We start from the raw sequence: 21,102 nt of genomic DNA on the forward strand, positions 1-21,102 counted from the left end.
CTCTTCAATCTAGTTGTCTTGTCCTGATCTCAATAGATGGCATTACAATCGTACGCCATAGACGTAACGATACAATCATATTCTTTTAACTTTTAATTATTAATACCTTTATGTAAGAAAAGATATATTATGTTTCATTTTGTATTTCAATGGCTTTAATTAATATTTTAATTAAAATCTTTTTAATTGTCTTGTTCACTCATGGAATAGAAATAAATCTTTTTAACTAAATGTTTAATCGTAATTTCACTAAATGGCACTGGAGTCGTTCGTCATAGACAAAATGAAATGAATTTTATTTCTTCTGATTCACGATTGGTGGATGCATTTTACTAGAATTTATTGATATCGGAGTAATGTAACCACGACACTCGTTGCTTTCCAATTACACCAAAAAGCGACACTGTGTAACGCAGTGTTCGAAAAAGCGCTTTCCGTCAATGGCACTGTCAACACACATACATGTACTCTGCTCGACACTCGAAAAAGTCGTGTTATAAAGGGTTTTACCCAGGATTAGCAACAAAAAAGAGAAGAACTCTTTTCTCTGCCTATGATTTTTAATTATTCAGATTGGTATTAAAAAAAACAAAATAAACTGTTTGAAGAAAGAAGTGACAATAACATTACTTAACCTCGTAATTTATTTTATTTAACAGTGATCTCATTCGTACGATAATTATCGTACACGTCACATAATTTGAAGCATTGTATGATCGTAAATCTAACTTGTACGATAATTTACGATAATTCGATATGTAAATATAATTTTCGATATGTCTCGATTTTGTTTTTGTTTTGATTGTACAGCGCAGCTAGAGCACTATAAAGATGAGTACTCTCATCCGCCATTTTTGCTCCTCTAGTGAGCGGAAGTTTTAAAAAAACGTATGTAGTGAGTGTTAGTCTGTAGGTTTTATCGTTATTTTTTGCAATTTTTTTAATTATTTGTGAATAAATGAAGAAGAAATTTTATTGAAATCGTTTAATAGTCATTTAATAGTCGTAAACAACTATTAATATCTGTCTGAAAACATATTGAAAAATACATTTTCAATAAAAATTTCTAAGCTCGCTACAAAGATTTTTGGGCTTTGTCTAGCAAAAATTGAAGGTATGTTTATTCTTTTTGCATATAAATAGAACGATCATAGTATTGTAAAGTTTACAATTTCTTATTTTAACGCTTGCTTGTAATCATTTCTAAAATCATATTTTACACAACAGAATTAATTATTTTACTTATTACTATCATAAAACCTATAAAACATAACTTCTTATTCACTTGCATTATTCACAAAAGTTACATATTATTTGTATCATTACTTAAAATGTATACAGCAATAATATTATCTTTTAAAAATATGTTTTACTTACATTTAAATTACATACATGTAGGAAAAAAAGTATATAAAAAATGTTTTGTTTCATAGACTTCAATTTTCAGTGCTTCAATAAGAGAAGATGCCGTGCTGTGCTGCAATTAATTGTAGCAACAGATCAGAAAAAGGCTTTCGGCTGTTTATTTTCCCGGCAAATAGTAAACAAAAGTCGATATGGATCTAAAATATGCGAAGAAACAATTGGAAACCAAGTTCTTTTTCTCGCTTATGTGAAGTAATATGTAGTTTTATTTTTGAAACATTAATTGTCTATTGTTATTGATTTATTAGTTATATATCAAAACATACTAACTTTTTAGCATGATTTAATTTATTTTTCCAACGAGAGGTGTTTTTAAAATTGTTATTTCTTATAGGTAGACTTTGAAAATTCTCAATTTGAAAGTAAACGTGCAGATGGTTGGAAAAAATTGAAGCCCAATGCTGTTCCTACATTGTTTAATGTACCAAATCCACCTTTAAGGATTGAACCACTTCCACGGAGGTCAACATATACAAAAAATAATAGTGATTCTACTCCAAAGGATGTGCAACTAGTCAAGATGATACCTTTTCAACCTCAAACTATGGTTGAACAAGCATCAATTCCTACAATATCAAATAATGTGGATATAATAGAAAGTGATCCAAAGAGTATATTTAAGAAGAAAGGTACAAATATATTATTAGAAGAGCAAATTGACAAACTTCAGAAAGAAAATGAAGATTTGCGTAATCAGTTACAACAAGCAAAAGCAGCATGTTATGTTACATGTTATCCGTGTTTATAAATCAATCACTGAATAGTATTTTGTAGTTTAATCTATCTTTTAATGTTAAAAATAGAAAGGTTAAGTACTAACATCAACTATCAAATAATTTTTTTAATGAAATTTAATACAATTATCAATAAATAATTCAATCTCGCTTGATGTCAACAAACGTGTTTACTATACAAAACCATACTGGTGTCTTCTCTATAGGAGCAAAAATGGCGGATGAGAGTACTCATCTCTATAGTGCTCTATTTATGTAGTTTGAAAAAAGTTCGAAAAGTTGATAGTTGATATCTACTACTCGGTATGCAGTATGTGGATGGCCATACCCCATCGCATAGCCGCATAGCATAGTCGAAAAAAAGTCTGAAAAAAGGACGACAAGGCGACAAGAGAAAAAAAATCTGGAAATCCGGAAAATCTTTGTTAACCTAGTCAAAACTTTTTTTTTCTGTGCGTACGATAAATTATTAATCATCAATTTATTATTGGTTCAGTACAGAAAATAAATTAAATTCCTTGGGAGCTTGTGTCTTTAACTGCTAATTATTATTTTATAGAAATGTTTAAATGCAAACATTGCAATATTCAAGTGAGCCCAGATAATGCCGCGAAATACGATTGTATTAATAAAGGTGATACAATATTCTTAGATGATGATAACAATTTCTTTTACGACGGTAATAATAAATTTTCTTAATGTAAATGAAGTATTGCAAATTATTTTAAATTTCTATAAAGTTATTTTTTTTTAGTAGATGACGTCTCAAAAGAACCAAGAGCTGTTATCGATGAAACTACTGATTATAAAGATTATGAGATTCTTGAAGAAAGTTAGTATAATACAATAGATCATGTATTTGAAGATAGAAATATTTTCAGCGAAATTAAAGAAACATTGCATATTCATATGAACCTTAAACAAATAGATGCCTTACAATTAAGAAAGAAATTTTTTCAGATGATTGTTTATATCTTCACTCGTACACAATTTTTACTTAGTAAGATATAAAAATTGTTTTAATTGTTTATAGGTAATTAAGAAGAAGAATATAAAGAGCGTGATTCTCGTAATTGTACGGAAAGTATAAAAAAATTAAGTACGTATTATAACACAATATAGTATTGAAAGAGGCTATGTTATGTATTTAAAATTTTAAGCTTAATATCTATGCATGTGCAGGTGCAGTATGGATCAAAAATGCAACTTTATCGCTTTTGAGTTTATATGAAGCGAATATCGACAAACTGGATCATACAAATAAAAAAACTCAATTATAGAATACAATTTCTCTCGGTTTGAAATCACTTGATTTACCGGTAACATATTTAATGAAAAACTAAATCTATTCATTAAGAATAAAAAAAACATTCATTATTTTTAAATTGATTAATTGTTGCAGTATTCTTCAGATCAAGTTAAATGGAAGATGAACGCTCTTTTGTCTAAATATAAATCATGTTTGGACAATAATTCTAGAAGCGGACGTGAATATCAAACCTTTGATTATTATGATGTTATACATCAGATAATGCAAAAAAAAAAATAAAAAATTAACAGCTACTTCTTCCATTAGATTATAAAATCCGTTAAAATCTATAAAAAATAGTCCGCTAACTAATTTATCTCCTAAAACTGATTCTATTAACCTAACTAATGTAGATAAATCTGTTAAAAAAGAAAAAGTAAATGTTAACGAAGAATGGCTCAAATATCTTGAAATAAAAATAAAAGCAGATTCTGAATTTCGACAAAAATATTTAATTCAAAAAAGTGAACAAAATCAACTTAAAAAACAATACTTACAGTTACGAACCAAAGAATTGAAACAAAAGAGAGAAATAGAGATGAAAAAATTAGAATCAAAACAACGACGTCATGAAAAATTTTTAGATATGATTAAATCATTACGTCAAAATAATGCAAAAGGACAAAAAGAAAAATGCTTATGATTCTGATTAATAGATTTCTTTTTAATGTTAGCAATACTTTCATATCTTATAGCAAACTTTGAATACTTTATATTTTACAGTTAATTAAGTTATAAGTTAAAAAATTATTTTCATAAGTTTCTTAAGGCCTTATTCCGGTGTGTACCGGAGCACGTATACGGTAGTTGTAGGCGATAAAATTAATATATAGTTATTTCTTTATTTTATTTCCTATTTAAATACGCTATCGTAGACGATAAGATTATTATTTAGTTCTTTATTTATTTTATTTCCTGTTTTAATACGCTATCGACTTAGTGAAACGAAGCGCAACGAAAACTGTTGTGCAGTGTAGTGCCTTTTCAGTGGTTTCGGATTCCTATGTAAACACATTTATGGTATAAATATGTGAAAAAAAGTAAGAAAGAGTTCAACCGATGCTCGACCACAACATATGTATTGTCCGGTCAGAGCGGATAGCTGGTGCAAATACTTCAGGACTGAAGCTACCAAAACTTTAAATAATTGTAAACATCTGCCTGCTTTTTCTAAAGACGTTCAAGAGGTTTTAAAACCCATCTACAAGGACTTGACAAGAGAAGAATTGCTGCAAAGATGTCTCGGCGGCAATACTCAGAACAACAACGAAAGTTACAACTGCTGCGTCTGGAGTATTGCGCCAAAACATTGTTTCAATGGAAAAATTATAGTTGAAATTGCAACATTCATTGCAACTTGCATATTTAATGAAGAATATAAACCTGTATTGAAAATAATAAGTGTCATGGGGATGAAAATTGGTGAGAACGCGATATCCACCGTGTCCACTTAGCTGAACAATAGTCGTTGGAGGCTTCTAAGGAGATGAGAATTCAACGTAGAAAGGATAAGTCACAAGAAATGAAGTTATTAGAAGATGTGGAAGGAATAATGTACGGCCCAGGCATTGCTGATTAAGCGTAAGTCACATTTTTTTACGTTTTTTTACGAATAAAAACTTTGAACGCGTTTTTCTCGAAACAACGTTTTTGAACCGCTTGTTGAAAAAAATCTCAGAAACTACTATTTCGATCCTTATGAAATTTTAACCACATATTCTCTAGACCTATCGCTATATCCCGTACCTCGATTATTGCAAAATTCTAATTTTTACTATATTTTTTGGGCAAAAAATCGCAAAAAAAACATGTATTTTTCCTTTTTTTTTGTCCGCCATTTTGTTATTTTTGCATAAAAATTAATAATTTAGGTACGGGATATAGCCACTGGTATAAAAAACATAAAACCATTGTATTTTTTGGTTTCAGATGGACCGATCTTCAGATTTTTCAACAGCGCACACCCACGTATTTTTTAAAGACTTCTGTTTGAGTGCAATTTTTGTACCCTAAAAGTGCTTGAATCAATAAAAAAATATTTTATTTTATACTTAATGAGTGTATTTAACAAACCAAACAAGTTTTACATCAATAAAAATAATAATGATCTAAAAAAAAATTCATAAAAATAGCGTTTTTTTTAGGCGTTCAAAGTAGAAATAGGCCTTAATACGAAAAATTTGATTTTCATAAGTCGTTTACATCCCGAATAATTTCATAATTATTTATAACAATAATTATTATTATAATTAATAGTTATTTAGTAAAACTTTAACATAATCTTATTTAAATAGAAAATAAGTGAGTAATTTTAACAGATTAATCACAGTTTTCTTAATATCAAAGATTTTATGGTAAATTGAGTATCGTAAGAACTGTTGACAAATGATACTTTAAAATATTGTTATTTATAAGCATTGAAGTATTTTAGAAATATTTTTTACTTTTGTATTTATTACAATTTTACAAAAGATGTACAAATTATAATAAACAAATTACAACGATTGTTATTATGTTTTTATAGCCAAAATTGATGTACAATTTTTAAATTGGTTTTTTATACGTTATATTTAAGGGGTTATACGCAGTTAGAATTTTGAAAAAATCGATTTTTTTGCATTTTCGGAATGTACATATATTCAAGTATATTCTTTGAAAATTTGAAGCCAATCCGATAAATATTTTCGGAGATATACCTGAATTTTTAAGGCCATGTCAGAGTGTTAGAAAGCAGATAGAGTAAGAACCGGAGTAGCAGCTGCACTCACTGCACACGCTACCTGAGGTTCTTTTTCTATTGTGTTTTATAGTAGAAGGCAAGTATACTTAGTCCACTAAGTACTTCAAGGCGGAAAAAAATGCAAAAAAATATTTTTAAATTTGGTTCGGCTACTTAATGGTTATGTTTGCTTAATTGAACAATACTTACTTTGAAATTATAGTTGGTTCAAATAATTATTATTAAACAAAATTATTATTATTACAAAACAATAATTTATTGACCTGCAAAGTGTCAAAGCAATTCAACTTATTGGAAGGTTATGTTTATAAATTAGATTTAGATAAATATTAAGAGCGATAAAAATGCACTCTAGTGTTATACTAAAGTAATAATAATTTCATGTTATTAATGTTATCAAAAAACCAATAACATAATTATTTGATTTTAATTTGTAAATTTCGCTTTTTTTAAACTTTCAAGCTTTTTAAATGTATATACAGGGTGATTTTTGTAACGGGGACAGGTAATAACTTTTTTTTAAGTAACAATAGAAAAAAATCATAAAGAAAAAAGTTATATGGCACAACAAATGTCAACTTTCTATGACCTTACTTTTTTTGAAAATGCATCGATGCACCCGCTAGATATAGTAGCGCTTTTTTTTAAATGGAAATTTATTTTTTTTTTTACACTATTCGACTCCTTTTTTTATTCTGCGTTAAAAAATATTAAGTGAATGTCATCGAAATGTCAATAGTTTGCGAGATATTTGATGTTTTATATCAGCAATTTATTTTATTACAATAAGTTTTCGAATGTTCCTCCATTGCATTCTAATCATTTTCTAATGCGCTTTTTTACATTTTTCATTACATTTTTTAATTGATATTGAAACAATACATTGTTATACGCTCCGCTCCTTTAGACCATGTATGTTCATTGCGTCTATTGAACATTCCATTATTCGTAAAAGTGCATTCATCTGTTCATAAAATTCTCTTTGCAAAATTTTCCCTTCGTTGTACTTGTCTAAGAAAAAATTGACAAAAACGTATTCTTCTAATATTATCCCCCACATATAAAGTGTGTCCTATCGAATAACGATATGGATGTGTATTCATGTCATTTTATATTAGTCGATGATTTAAAGGAGCGTATAACAATGTATTGCTCTAATATCAATTCAAATCAATGTAATAAAATACATTGCTGATATAAAACATCAAATATCTCGCACACTATTAACATTTCGATGACCTCCATTTAACATTTTTTAACGCAGAATAAAAAAAGGAGTAAAAGTTATTACCCGTCCCCGTTACAAGAATCACCCTGTATACCTATTAAAGAATCTGGTAATTAACATTATTTAATTTCTCTTTCATTTTTATTATACATTTCATTTTAATTCTTTGATAAGCAAAAAATAAATTAATAGTCTTTTTTTACTTAAATACTTTACATTTTTTCGTAAATATTAAATAAACATGTATAAACTTAATAATTTTAACAATCATAGAATATTCATTCTTTAACATAACTTGAATTTCTTTAAATAAGAACTGAAACATTAATGATACTTAAACAAATTTAATATGGTTGATAGAAAACGTTTGACTTTTTCTTGTTTTATTTTATGTAAATAATAGATAAAACAAGTTTGAAAAAGAAATATGAAAATATACTTTGAGTAATGATCATCCTTTTAATTTGATATGCAAATAACAGTAATTGATATAATTTTCGTACAAATGCCTCATGCAATAAAGTATTTTCAAATACGTTTTTGCTTGTTTCTTCTTATTTTTTTGTTGTTTTTTTTTTTAATCAAATCATTTAATCATTTTATAATATAAATCAAATTTTTCATATTAACCCTTTCGTCACGACATGCTTTGGAGCAAGTATCATCCCATATAAATTTGCTAGTACATGCATATCGTCGCATGGTATACGACCTTTATATGGGTCGGTCGATCGTTCATAGGAGGCTTTTTGCATGGACAACCGTATATGGATCGTTAGTAACGAAAGGGTTACAGATTTCTTTCTTTCAAACAAAACGATAATATTTATCGAGATTGGACAATATATTAATATATATACAGTACTAAATGTCTTTAAATAATTTTTTTTATTCTCGATAAGATATTAGCTGTATTATTCAACAAATTGATGATTTCTATCATTCAAATGATTCCCCTGTAAAAATATAACTTTCGAGGTAGGATCGTGAAAAAAAACCTTATCATTATTTTGTTTCTCTAGAGTTGTGATCATTTTACAAGGTATGTATTGCTGGCCAATAGTTTGATCGTTATTATGAAAATAAATAGGAATTCTCTGGGCGTTCAGATCTTTTTCAATGGCCAAGTATTTCGTAGGTTGATCAATATTTGGAACTATTGCACACTCATTAGTACGTTTTTGTTCGTGCATCGAATTTAAGTCATTGACATAAACATTTTGATTGTCATTCAATGTTAATAGTCGAAGATTTTGTAACTCGCTGAAAGCATAAACGTGCTGATCGTTTTTTCGGAACATGAATTGAATATTTTGCGATGTAATAGGAACGGCAGGTTGTTGTTGTATCATAGATTGAGATAACGTTTGCCCATATGTCCTCAAATTATTTGATTTATTGTTAGTTGATACTAATCCTCGATTAGATAGTCTTTGTTCGTTGGACGGTTTGGTCGATTGATTTATAATTTGAAAATAAACGGACTTATCATTATTATCTTGACAATTTTCTGTCGTAGTTGTAGTATATGCATCGCACTGTGATGGATTTATAAATGTTACTTCCGGTTGATAAATAAGATCAGATTTAGTCGATCTCAGTAAAAAAGGTTGAATATCATTTCGTATTTCCTGTCCCAAAATTTGACAATGTTTAGGATGCACTTTATCCGTCGTTTGTCGAATATTCGTAATCGGTTGAATGTGATTGTGATTTATAGAATAATGCGACTGCGTTGAAGGATCAGTATTGAATAATATTTCTTCAGAAAATTTTACAGATTTTTGTGGTCCATGAAATTGCATAGATTTTTTCGTTTCTTTATTTATATTCGTTTTAGTTTTTTTCTTTTGCATTTTCTTTTCAACAGGTGTACAAAAATCTATCGTTCGATGCATAGCGGAAGATTGTTCTTCTAATGGCATCGTACGATATTTATTTTCAAAATATTTATTATTAAAGCATTGTGTTTTAATTATCGAATTATTTTCGTTCGATGATACAGAGGAAGAAATATTGAAATTAAAGTCTACGTTTTTATTCGATGATTCTTGAAAATATTTAACACCATCCTGTTTATTACTATTCAAAATATAAGTGAGATCGCTTATATTTGTAGGATCGCAAATGGATCTTCGAAGAATTGTTGGTACGTGTTTGAAATTTTTCGCAAATTTCCATGTCATAGCACGAGCATTTAAATTCTTACATAAATCATCATCGTTGCCTATGTCCTTAGACGATTCACGAATCCTATGTTTTTTTTTAGAATCCTTTTCAAAATTTTCGATAAATTTGTATGTATTCATATGATGATCATCATCTCGCAATAAATGAACTTTGGAAGATTTTTTATTATTAATTTGATTTCTTTTAACGTCTTGTGATACATGTTTTCGACTATTTTTAATTAAAACTTTATCGTCCGGTATTCCAAATTTTACATTATGTTTTACGCGTCTTTCACAATTATTTTCATCATCCGTCGAAGAAGTAACCGTCGAAATAGGTCGATTAAACAGTTCTAATGGCAATTGAAAATTAGGTGGATTTTTATCAAAGTTTCTTTTCTTTGACGCAACTTTAGACTTATTTGGTTTCTTTAGTATGGAAAATAGAAAATTATTTGATTTAAATTTATCATCAATCTCGCAATGGAATTTAGGTGAAATTTCTAAATGTGAATCTTCAACGGAATCTGCTGTTAACGATTCCGAATGATCGGAAGATATATAAGATTTTGATTGTTTATTCGTTTCATTTCTAATATCGTTTTCAATAGTCGATGATTTAGATGAATTATCTTTTTGCTTATCATCTATGTAATCAGTTACCTTAACGTCTGGTCTTGAAAAATGTTGACGCATAGCGTTCATGTGTATACGTTTAAGATTTTCTTTAACTTTTAGAATTGGATCTGAAAATTTGTATGTATTGTATATTATATTCCTATAATTAATTATATTGTTTTATTTCTATACAAAGATGATGATGATACTGCTGCTGCTGTTGCTGCTGCTTCTGATGATGATGATAATGTGAACGCGCGATAAAGTTTAATTACATTAAATGACAGTACCTGGCAAATTAGGAAGAATAATCGTATCATGATCGTCGAAGTTTTCTGCACAAATCATCGCACATAATTCTTCATATCGAAACATTGCTGACCAAGTAAATTTTCTCGAATTTATCAAGTGTTTTTTTGAAATTTTTCTTTGGCATTGTATATCCTCATCGGAGGAGATAATATTTTCGTAGATTTTATCTTTTTTAGTGCAATCGACTCGTACGGTATTAGGTGAAAGTCTAAAAAAGAACAAGAGATTATATAAGGCACATATAAACTTCATTCTAATTTCCCAATTTATTGGCCGCAATACAAATTACAAGTGTATTGATTAGTATTTAAGCTAGTAATAAGATTGAAAAATGTTTTAAATCATGAAATCCTCAATACAAAAGAAATGTTTTGTATTTAGGAATTTTATTAAAATGTATTCAATTTTAATAACTTGTGGAAATATAAGAATTTTTATGACGGCAATTTCAAATCATCGTAAATTGTGTTACGGAATAACGCGTAACCAAAAATGTTTATGTGCCGACAAATTTTAGCAATCTCGATCCGAAACCGAAACTAATTCCCTACCTAAACCCAACCCCATAATTTCTAGTACCCGTATATCTCTAGTTTTTAAATATTGAATTGGAAGATTTATATGTGTGATTCAAATGTTGAAAAACTGTTGAATTAAAAAAAATAAAACGTACTCGAGTACATCTTCAGACTTTTCTGAGCAGTCTTGATCTAAAAATTTCGCAACTTCTCCTTGTAATCGAGCTTTGTAAAATTTACTCGGTTGTAATTTACCTGCAATCGATTATAAATAGTGTTAGGTTGTTTAAATTTTCTTTTCTGTTTTAATGTTATTTATTGCTTTGGCCAGATAAATAACGCCGAAATTTTTAATAAAAAATATATATATATTATACTAATGCCGTTTATTTACAATTAGATATAAAGTAATAAAAAGGATTTCTTTAAAAAAAACTACTATATTGTTTTATTTATTTATTTATATAAAACAATAAAAAATTTGTCAACGGAAAATAATACTAATTGTAAGATAAATAATTTATTTTCATTTTTAAATACATAATTTTATTTTATTTAGATATAAAAAATACCCAAAACTTGTTCAATATAAAATACAATAGTTTATGCGTATCATTTATTTATAAATAAAATACTAAAAATTCCACCATTACTTATAGACCATTGCACATATTTACATTCATACATACACACACATACCTTTTCTTACTTCTTTGCCTTTTGCCCCGTTTCTGTAAATCTTGATTAACTGTGTCAAAGATAAATATAGTATAATATAACATACACTAAAGTTTCGATTATATTTTTGTATCTTAACCTTTTCGATTATTAATTATGTATAATATACAATCAAACCTCTAAAACGCGGTATTCTGAAAATACGATTTCAATTTACGCGGTAGTAAAATAGCTAAAAGTCTCCTTTCAACATGTATACATTTATTTATTCTAACATAAATAAAAAGTACATTTTCATACAATACGATTTATGAATGAAACTTGGACAATCCTCGTACAGCATCAATCTCTCAATCGCACTGTTTTGTTTCGTTTAACACGGTTTCGATATAGTACGTGTTATATTCATAAACGCGTCATTTGTAATCACTTTCCTTCTTTTCTATTTTTTTTATAAACTATTATTATATATTAATAAATATTTCAATATTTCAATAAATTAAAAAAAAATTATTTATTTATATTTTGCATATAAACAATGTATGACGCAATTAGTAAAAAAAAAGTAAATAGTTCGATTGTGTAGAAAATAAATCGATCGAGAATGAAATTAATACGAAATTGAAATCGAATGTTATTATTTACTAAATTCGTATTGGTATTTCATATAAATACGATTCTTATGTATATATATTAGATGTATAAATAGATCTTAAAGTATTTCTTGTGTGACACATAATTGTAATTTGAAATATTAAATATTTTTCTACTTTTTTATTATTTTACGGAATATGTCGCGTAGTATAAAAAATGACGATCAACTTGATAAAATTGCGAAAATAATTAAAAAGTCGAGCAATTTCAAAATTTCAGATAACATACGGGTCTTTCATAGAAAAACCGCATATATATACCCGGTAGTAACCAAAGGATTAAACGATTATTATATAAAAATAATTTATTTAATATTATTTTATTGTCATTCAAATAGGAATCAAATAAATATATTTTTTTCCATTTATATAAATTCGTAAAAATGTAAACAATAAAGAATAGAAGTTTTCAATCTTTCTTAAGTAATCAAAGTTTAAGTATTTTTCCATTAATTTAATAACGTAAACAAAATATTTTATCTTTATTGAAATATATACTAGGAAATATTTCGAGCAGAAAGATAAATAGTTATATTTACTTACTGAATCCTTCGAAGCATCCAAAGCATTTCGATGCAACTTTTCAAGATCCTTTTTGCGTTTTCTTCTTTTAGACTTTATTTCTTGTTTTTTCGCATCGTTGATTTTTCGTTTACTATTGCGATTTAATAACGCAATATCTTTTCCTAATTTTCCCATATTTCGCGTTAATAATTATTATTTGATTATTATAAAACACTGAATGAAAATATTAATCATCTTGATGTACGTCTCTTCTTCTTCTAAGATTTTCGAAGAAAAACTTAGCTACGACTAAATTCAATACTTACGTACGTACAAATATATGTATATAAAATGTATTATCCAGATTTTTTTTTTACATATACAAACAATCTTTGTATATGTAATATTCAGGTGATCTGATCTCTGGAACGCTTTTGATAAATTTGTACATTCTTTGAAATAATACACGATCAGTGATTGGCCCATTGTTTTGTGTAGTAGAATAATTACCAAGTAGAAAATATCTCAGTGCAATAAAGAAAAATTTAATATTACGAATGGATTATTTTTATTTCATAATTACTCTTATGCTTAGTCATAAATATTAATAAAAAAAATATATTTATTAAGACGAAAATGAGCAGAAACACGAATTCGAAAAATTTATTGTTTATGATACGTTACGATTTGACCAATCAATAATCAACGTTTTATTTAATTGTATTGTTCAATTCATTGACCAATCATACGAAAGATCTAGTTTCTTTAAGCGAATCATGTAATCGTATTATATGGAATAATTTAATTTTCAGAATTAACAAATTTTGACGAACGTTTATACATATATATAAATAGAAATATTATATCAATTTTATTGGTCCATCTTTTCAATTCAATATTATAAATATAGTAAACATTCTTTTAAAAAACTTTCAATAAATCTATTATAAAATAAGTTTATTGAGTGGTAATGGTAAACGTTGATTGGTCAAAGAAAGGTAACGTTGAGCCAATGAAAAGTCGATAATTCGATGCGCGTGCTACTGGGTCTTGCAATAGAGATTGGTGGCTATGTTTTAGATTAGCGCGTCGTCGACAGATAGCGCTGCAGTCTATCGGCAGTTTCGTTGAGAAAGAGGGGGAGAGAAAGAAAAGAGAGGGAGAGAGAAGGATTGATAGTAGACGTATCAGGAAAGGAAACAAGGAGGGATAGAGAGAAAGAGAGAGAGAGAGAGAGAGAGAGAGAGCGTGTGAGAGGCTGACTAACGTTCCGCGCATATCGGTGCGGTCGAATCCCGTTCTCGAGAACCCCAGTTTCCCGTAAGCCACACTCGGATGTTCGTCTCCTTCTCTCGTATTGTAAGGTTTGCGCGCGTCTTCGTTCCGTTGTCGTGTCGTTGCTACCACCGCCGTTGCCGTCGCTGTCGCCGTAGCCGTATCCCGTAGCCGTTGCCGACTGCCGCCACGCGTTGTGTCGTGTCGCGTCCTATACCACTTATTTCTCTCCTTCCTTTATCCCTACTACCATCCTGCCCTTCCATCTATCCATCCGTATAACTCGTGCCTATAACGCACAGGAGATATACTTTGAGGAAAAAAAAACCAAATTAAAAAGAAAGAGAAAAAAATAAATAATAATAGTGAGAGTTTGAGAAAGATAGGGAGAGGAAGGAAGAGAGATAGATAGAAGTTGTAGGTAGAGGTAGAAGTAGAGAGAGAAAGAAAGAGAAAATATCGAGTCGTGCGTTATACGTGCTCGTGTCGTCGTCGTCGTGAACCGTGCTTTTGTTCTCGAAGATTCACTAGGCCTCGAGCCTGATAATTTACCAACAATGGCTTTCAATGGGGACGGTCCACACTCAAAGAGGCAACGACTCGAAGAATCTGGACACAGGGTGAGTAGCCGGACAAAACTACCTTCCTTATTTCTTCTGTCTTATGATACTTTTTTACTCTTTCTTATTATCCTTTTCCTTCTCCTTCTTTCCTCTCTCTCTCTTTTCTTTCTTTCTTTTTTTCTTTCTATTCCCTTGGGAATTGATCACTCCGGTTGGAGCTTCGTCTACGGGGAAAGAGAAAAGCCACTCGCCTCTGCTCCATCCGCAAGCGTACACGAACGAATACGAGTGTACACGAGCGTATACGAACGTGAGCTTAGCGTGCTTTTCGCACGGTACTTTAAATTATTTTAACAAAAGGAGTAATGTATTTACTTTGTTAGAAAAGAAAAAAAGAAAAAAATAGGGGAAGAGGGGAAAGAGCAAGTGAGTGAGTGAGTGAGTGAGTGAGTGAGTGAGTGAGTGAGTTAGCTAGCGAGCACGAAAGATACTAGACAGAGGGTTCGAAGAGAAGCCAGATTCAGTGCGCCCGGCATCAGAGGGGGGAGGTCTTGAGTCGCCATTTATCCGGCCGTTTTGTTCGTCCATCGTATTATCGTTGTCGTCGTGAAAACGAGAGAGAAAGAAAAAGAAAGAGTGAGAGAGTGTTGAATTGTGTGTGTGTGTGTGTGTGTGTGTGTGAGAGAGAGAGAGAGAGAGCGCACACTGTTAAGACAATAGGCGATGCGCGCGTTTCGTAGAGAGAAATCGTTTCATTTTATCTCTCATTGCGGAACACTCGTTTTTCTCTCTCTCTCCCTTTCTCTCCCTTTTTCTCTATCTCTATCTCTCTTTTTCTCTTTCTATTTTTCTTTTACGCGCGCTCTTGTGTGCAGTATAGCGTGGCGTCGCGCCAAAGTGGAATTTCGGCACCAACCTGTTATCTCCTTCGGTCTCCACCTTCCTCCCCTCTCCACTCTCTATCTTTCCCTGTTCTCTCTTCTCTCCCCTCTTTATTTTTCTCTTTCTTATTTCGTGTTACTTTTTTTTTTTATTTATCATTGTAGTTATTCATTTATATCAAACCATCCACCAAGCAACTACTTATCCATGCTACGTTATTTAGCTTGTAGTATGAGGATTATATTGGTTACGAACGAATATCCGGTCGAATAATCAACGTCGTAGTTTTCATGGTCGTCGCTACTCTGCCGGTACACACATCGATCGTTACTGGTGGTTACAGTCCGGATAGTAACGATCTTCTTTCTATTCGTGAGTGTGTGACTTTTAGATGGTGAAAGATTTTAAAGGAGGAACTTATTTTTTTCTCTTTACTCCAAATTCTTTTTGTTCAATATGACGATTAAGAGAAATATATATATATATATATATATGGAATTATTTGGTACATACAGCAAGATGAGATGTTTATTTTATTTTTTTCTTTCTGTTATTCTTATCTTCCTTTCTTTTTCTCTTTTCTGCTTCTCCTCCCTCCTCCTCCTCCTCCTCCCTATTTCTTCTTTCTTTTCTTTATGTCTCTCCTATTTTTCTTATCCTTCTCTCTATATTTTTGTTTTCATTTTCCTTGTATCTCTCTCTCTCTCTCTTCTCTCTCTCTCTACACACACACACACACACTTTCTCTCCTTTTCTCTCTTTCTTTTCTCTTTTTTTTCTCTCTTACGATTTACTTACTTGTTTTTCTTTTTGGTTTTTCTTTGCACTAATTGGTCATTTTTTCATTCTCGTTTTCTTAGCACTCTCTCTCTCTCTCTCTGTCTCTCTCTCCCTCTATTATCGGAATCGACCGAGTTCATTGCCCCCGCGAGTTTATTGGTACACGTTCTAGTATTGGTTCAGCGGACCGCGAGCACCGTATTACTCGCTCTTTCTGCTTTTCTTCCTTTTGTTTGAGACTGACATAAAGGTGTATTGCATTTTCTCTTTGGAAGGATTCAATTGCTATTTTATCCGTCGTTAACGTCGATGTATGCATACAATGATTTACTAAAGTATTTGAATATTTTCCATGAAATACTTTATTAATTATAATAAGTGTATATTATAGAACATGTACTGAGTTATTATTAACATTAGATGGAGGTATGACTATTTACATTATATCTGCATAGTTTCAAGCAAATCGAATTATATGTAAAATAATAATAGTGATTTATTTCTTACAAACATAAAAATTACTGAAATCACAAAAGTATTTGAACAGATAACTTTTAAGCCTTTAATATTTAGTAGGTTTACCTTTACCACGAATAACATCTTGTAAGAGGTAATGCATATTCTACTAATTTTTCTGTAAAATTTGGTAATATGGAATTCCATATTTCAAGTGTTTTGTCTTCTAAATTTGTTTAGACTTTATTCTAGAAGGAGTCATCTTTGCTATTAAATTCTTTTGCGAATTTTAATCTTTTCTTTTTTATTAATATCACTAATGTATGGCTTTTCTTTTTGGGAACCCTGGTATGATAATCATTTTTACATGACATTTTTCTACGTAATTCTGGATGTACATCTTTCTTGAAGTTCTGGTTAATTATCGTTGCAAGTTTTATAGCAGTAATCTTTAGATTTTTTTTTATTTTACGGATCAAAGCACTTTCTTCTCGTATCGTTAATTTCTTTGGTTGACCTGAATGGTATTTATTTTTTAATAATGTAATATATAGTAGATCTATTTATATTTAATTTATTTATTTATTTCACCGCATATCTACGACACTTGACAATTAATATTTTCTTACTTTCACAAATTTCAAATCTTTTCGGACATATGAGATCAATATCGTAATATTTCATTAACACTGGATATGACTGAAAAATGTATTAGGTCGAGTCATAAATAACTTCTGTTTTTTATGAGATAAAGAATGGCGTTTCTGCAATTGATAAGTGCAAGACACCTTTCATGGAGTTTTTTTTTGCACTCTTTGCAATTGTTGAACGTATCTATTGCATTTTGTTTCAATATTACTGTTAAAAGGTTCATCAAAGTCAAAACGACGTCCTGCACTTTGTTTTTCTTTTAAGGTTGTATCTCCAGAACGGAATTTTACAAACCAATTTCTGACTGCCCTATCAGTTATCAGTTCTGCACTGTATACGCTGCATATTTTTTGTTGCCACCTTAGTGCTATTGCCTTATTTCAATTCCTAAAGCATTACATGTCGAATATGCACTTTTTACTATCCATTTCAGTGGTTAAGAAAAACGGTTAAATGTAACATTGACTGCATAAAAAAGTTAACAGAAGACTAACTAAATCCTCATCTATATAGTGATATTGAAAATCTGTTTGTTTCGGTGACTTATAGTAGGTAAATACGAAAAATAGATTCTACATAGCCGCATTGGAATTTACTTATGACTTGATCTAATACATAAGACAACAAATTAACGACAATCAATGTTTACAATTATTACCAGGAAAACTTTGTTTTCATTAATTCTTGATTTCAGTTTTATGTGTTTAAATATTTTTGAAACTTTATACATATCATATACATATATTTCGATTTGTTTGAAATTATACCTATAAATCTAGAGAATCATAATTCAATTTAATGTTAATAATATGTCGGTAAGTTTTCTATAAAATATACTTATTATAATTAATAAAGTATTTCATGGCAAATGTTCAAATACTTTCGTTAGTCACTGTACATATGTATATATTTGTGCATCTGCTATGTTTATATTGTAATTGACGACTAGCATGTGTCTCCTCGTCAATGTACACTCGTTCAATAACGTAACACTACTTATTACGCGATCGTGATTTAATCTTCGTTATGATAATAAATTGTTTTTTTTTCGATTGGTCTTTAACCCACTTTTCGTGGAATATTTTTTTGCTATTATCCAAAACTTTCCTATTATTAATACTGTTCTTTTTTGTATTTTCAAACCTTGCCATGCTTACAGTTTTTCATATTTTTCTCCTTAAGGGACCATCTCAGTGTAACCGGTCAAAAAATTGTTAATTTCCGTGATTTTTTTTCGGATGGATAGGAGGAATGTATCAGGATGTTTTTTTTTCCGAATAAGATCACTCTTTAACAATACAAAAATATTTTTTTTTATTCGTTTTTATTTATTTTTACTTATTGTTAATAATTATTTTAAAAAGTGAGTAAAAAAAATGGGGACAATCGGTGTCAACGATTGTGATCGCAGTTTGCATCTAAAAGAAAAAAATCAAATTGATTATTAATCTGTAGGGAAGCCGCTATGTCCCTATGGAGATTTTTTTTCTTGAAATTTGACAAAATAGCGACGGCTCGAAGAAAAAGTACGAAATTTAGCCCTGTTTTTCAACAGTTTTTCGTGTGAAAAAATAGGAAGAATTAAAAAAAAAAGAAAAAACTTTCATAGGGACATAAAGAATAAAGTAAAAAAATTTCAATTTGATAGCTTGAAATCTCTCCCTCTGAGAAGTGACACTGTTTGTAAAAAGGGCATTTTGAGAAAAACGCGTTTAAAGTTTAGCGCGCGTCAACTTACGCTCCAATCTCTTTTTTTCAAGAAAGGTTGTAGCGACCGTAATAATTCGAATTGAAATTTGAAAATTTTACAGAACACGCACAACTATATGTACTTCAAAATGAGGCCAAAAAAAAATCGTTTTTTTTTTTAAATTTTACACTGAGATGGTCCCTTAAAGGATGAGGAGGTAACAATTGATATCATTTTGATCTGCAATGATTTTTAGGAACCTTTTTAAACTGTGTATCGATATCGATACATATGGCGTTATAATAACTTATTGGTAGAGATGTTTTGTCAATTTCCAATAAACTTTCAATAAATAAATATAATAGTGCTTAGAACGAAAAAAGGATGCAATTATGTAAAGCTGGCAATTATTTCTAACTATAATGACAATAAATCATTGGTGAATATGTCAGATCAAATGGCAGTGTAGTATTGTTCGCTTAAAAGAACTTGAAAATTGCACCAGAAGTTAGCTTTCGAAATTTTATTTAACACAGCAATTGTAAGTGCACTGTTGTTTTATAATATGGAGAATTATTTCAATTTCAATTTTGGAATACAGAAGAAAATTATGGTTACCTGTTTATTTAATAGCACAAATAACAACACATACACAATAAAGATTTATTCACGCTATTGAATAGAAAATGACATGAATTAAAAAGAGATAATGGTAATCTACAAAACAGACATTCTATTTCTTGCAATAAAGAAAATGTAAAAAATTGTAATAGTAATGTGGCACGGGATACTACAAAAAGGGTGACAATATTTATTGACGATTCTCCTAATAAACTATTCTTATATATAACAAAATTTCATTATTTATGTTTTGTTTCATATGTTTGTTGTTATTTTCTTTAATAAGTTATTTCTTTTTTTTGTAGAATATTTTTCTACAGGAAAAGTAGGATTTTTTTTTATTAGACTACTAGAAGCAAATTAAAAAAAAAAAACAATTTTAATAAAATCTGCATATATATATATATATATATATATATATATATATATATATATATATATATATATGCACATATATGTGTTTAATTATTTAACTTCAATACAAATATGTTAATTGTTTATTATTTAATAGTTCGACTACGTTACGATATAAAATTTATGTTGATTGATACTTAAATAATAGAAAATAAATTATTGCTTCTTTGTACATGTGTTGAAGGTAGTATTGCGCTCGTTTTCTCGCCAAGGCGAATCGAATTTTATTGTTCTTTATTAATTGCACCGTAACTATAAGCATGTCATCGTGTAACTGTTCGTTATACCGTTTAAACCGTTTAACTTGAATGTTTATGCAATATATGTGTATATAAACTCATACATACACACATATATATATATATGTATATATCGATAGAACTATGGCATTGTATCTTTGTCTTTTAATATCGTTTGATTTATTGAGAAAAGTTAAGTTACATCTGTGTTCGAACTATTTTATAGTTTAAGAAGTTAAATTATTGTTTTTTCTTTTTTTTTTAACTAATGTCGACATTTTATTGTTGATCTTTTATTAACTCCATTAACTCCATTTATTTCAATATGTCTTCGTATTAAATTTTCATATAAGATTTTTTACTATCTTATACTACAGAGTGTTTCTAAATATATGGGCATTAATTCAGGAATTGTTCTACTACGCTAGAAAAAAGAAATGCTCATATAATCAGATTATTTGTTACCTCACATGTATACGTATTTTTAAAGTAAACAACAAATACAACTCACCAAAAGATAGAAACAAAAGAATGTAAAAGTACAAAAATATGTACAAAAACACTTCGTAAGGATAAATTAATCTGAAACACATTGGGATGATTTATTTACCCCATCAATATTCTATCACAAACAACTATCA

General features: G+C 29.3%; 3 protein-coding genes across 11 annotated transcripts in view; 2 read left to right on the forward strand and 1 right to left on the reverse strand.

The window, feature by feature from the left end:
- The first annotated feature begins 330 nt into the window (after positions 1–330).
- LOC107064398 (uncharacterized) lies at positions 331–5,518 on the forward strand. 3 transcript variants are annotated; one of them, XM_089174121.1, is made up of 9 exons: positions 331–1,114; positions 1,434–1,617; positions 1,760–2,054; positions 2,719–2,838; positions 2,914–2,991; positions 3,193–3,258; positions 3,342–3,478; positions 3,562–5,049; positions 5,398–5,518. In XM_089174121.1, exons 2-6 carry the CDS (start codon positions 1,570–1,572, stop codon positions 3,198–3,200), a joined length of 549 nt encoding a protein of 182 aa, XP_089030247.1. In that variant the 5' UTR covers positions 331–1,114; positions 1,434–1,569; the 3' UTR covers positions 3,201–3,258; positions 3,342–3,478; positions 3,562–5,049; positions 5,398–5,518. The 3 variants fall into 3 exon arrangements, with proteins under 3 accessions (XP_089030247.1, XP_089030246.1, XP_089030248.1); XM_089174120.1 differs by having other exon boundaries at positions 335–1,114; positions 1,448–1,617; XM_089174122.1 differs by having other exon boundaries at positions 337–1,114; positions 1,448–1,617; positions 2,917–2,991.
- Positions 5,519–7,993: 2,475 nt separating this feature from the next.
- On the reverse strand, positions 7,994–13,381 carry LOC149031974 (uncharacterized). Of its 3 annotated transcripts, none has more exons than XM_089174111.1 (6): positions 13,217–13,381; positions 12,930–13,072; positions 11,755–11,803; positions 11,211–11,310; positions 10,516–10,745; positions 7,994–10,353 (listed from the first exon to the last, which is right to left on the reverse strand). In XM_089174111.1, the coding sequence occupies exons 1-6, from the start codon at positions 13,374–13,376 to the stop codon at positions 8,351–8,353; spliced, it is 2,685 nt and encodes an 894-aa protein (XP_089030237.1). In that variant the 5' UTR covers positions 13,377–13,381; the 3' UTR covers positions 7,994–8,350. The 3 variants fall into 3 exon arrangements, with proteins under 3 accessions (XP_089030237.1, XP_089030238.1, XP_089030240.1); XM_089174112.1 differs by having other exon boundaries at positions 12,930–13,124; positions 13,217–13,356; XM_089174114.1 differs by having other exon boundaries at positions 12,930–13,124; positions 13,225–13,339.
- Positions 13,382–14,452: 1,071 nt separating this feature from the next.
- The window catches only part of sm (heterogeneous nuclear ribonucleoprotein L), a 195,616-nt gene continuing 188,966 nt past the window's right edge, over positions 14,453–21,102 (forward strand). For 2 of the 5 annotated variants that reach the window (XM_015317080.2, XM_015317084.2), the window contains exon 1: positions 14,453–14,785. Coding sequence is in view for 1 of the 5 variants with exons in the window: in XM_015317084.2 (XP_015172570.1) it covers positions 14,723–14,785 (63 nt within the window). In the remaining 4 variants the exon portion in view is untranslated. The other 3 variants (XM_089174117.1, XM_089174119.1, XM_015317081.2) reach the window with 2 other exon arrangements.

This window comes from Polistes dominula, unplaced genomic scaffold, assembly GCF_049000335.1.
Source record: "Polistes dominula isolate Pdom_NZ unplaced genomic scaffold, Pdom_raw_medaka contig_482, whole genome shotgun sequence".
Taxonomy (NCBI): Eukaryota; Metazoa; Arthropoda; class Insecta; order Hymenoptera; family Vespidae; genus Polistes; species Polistes dominula.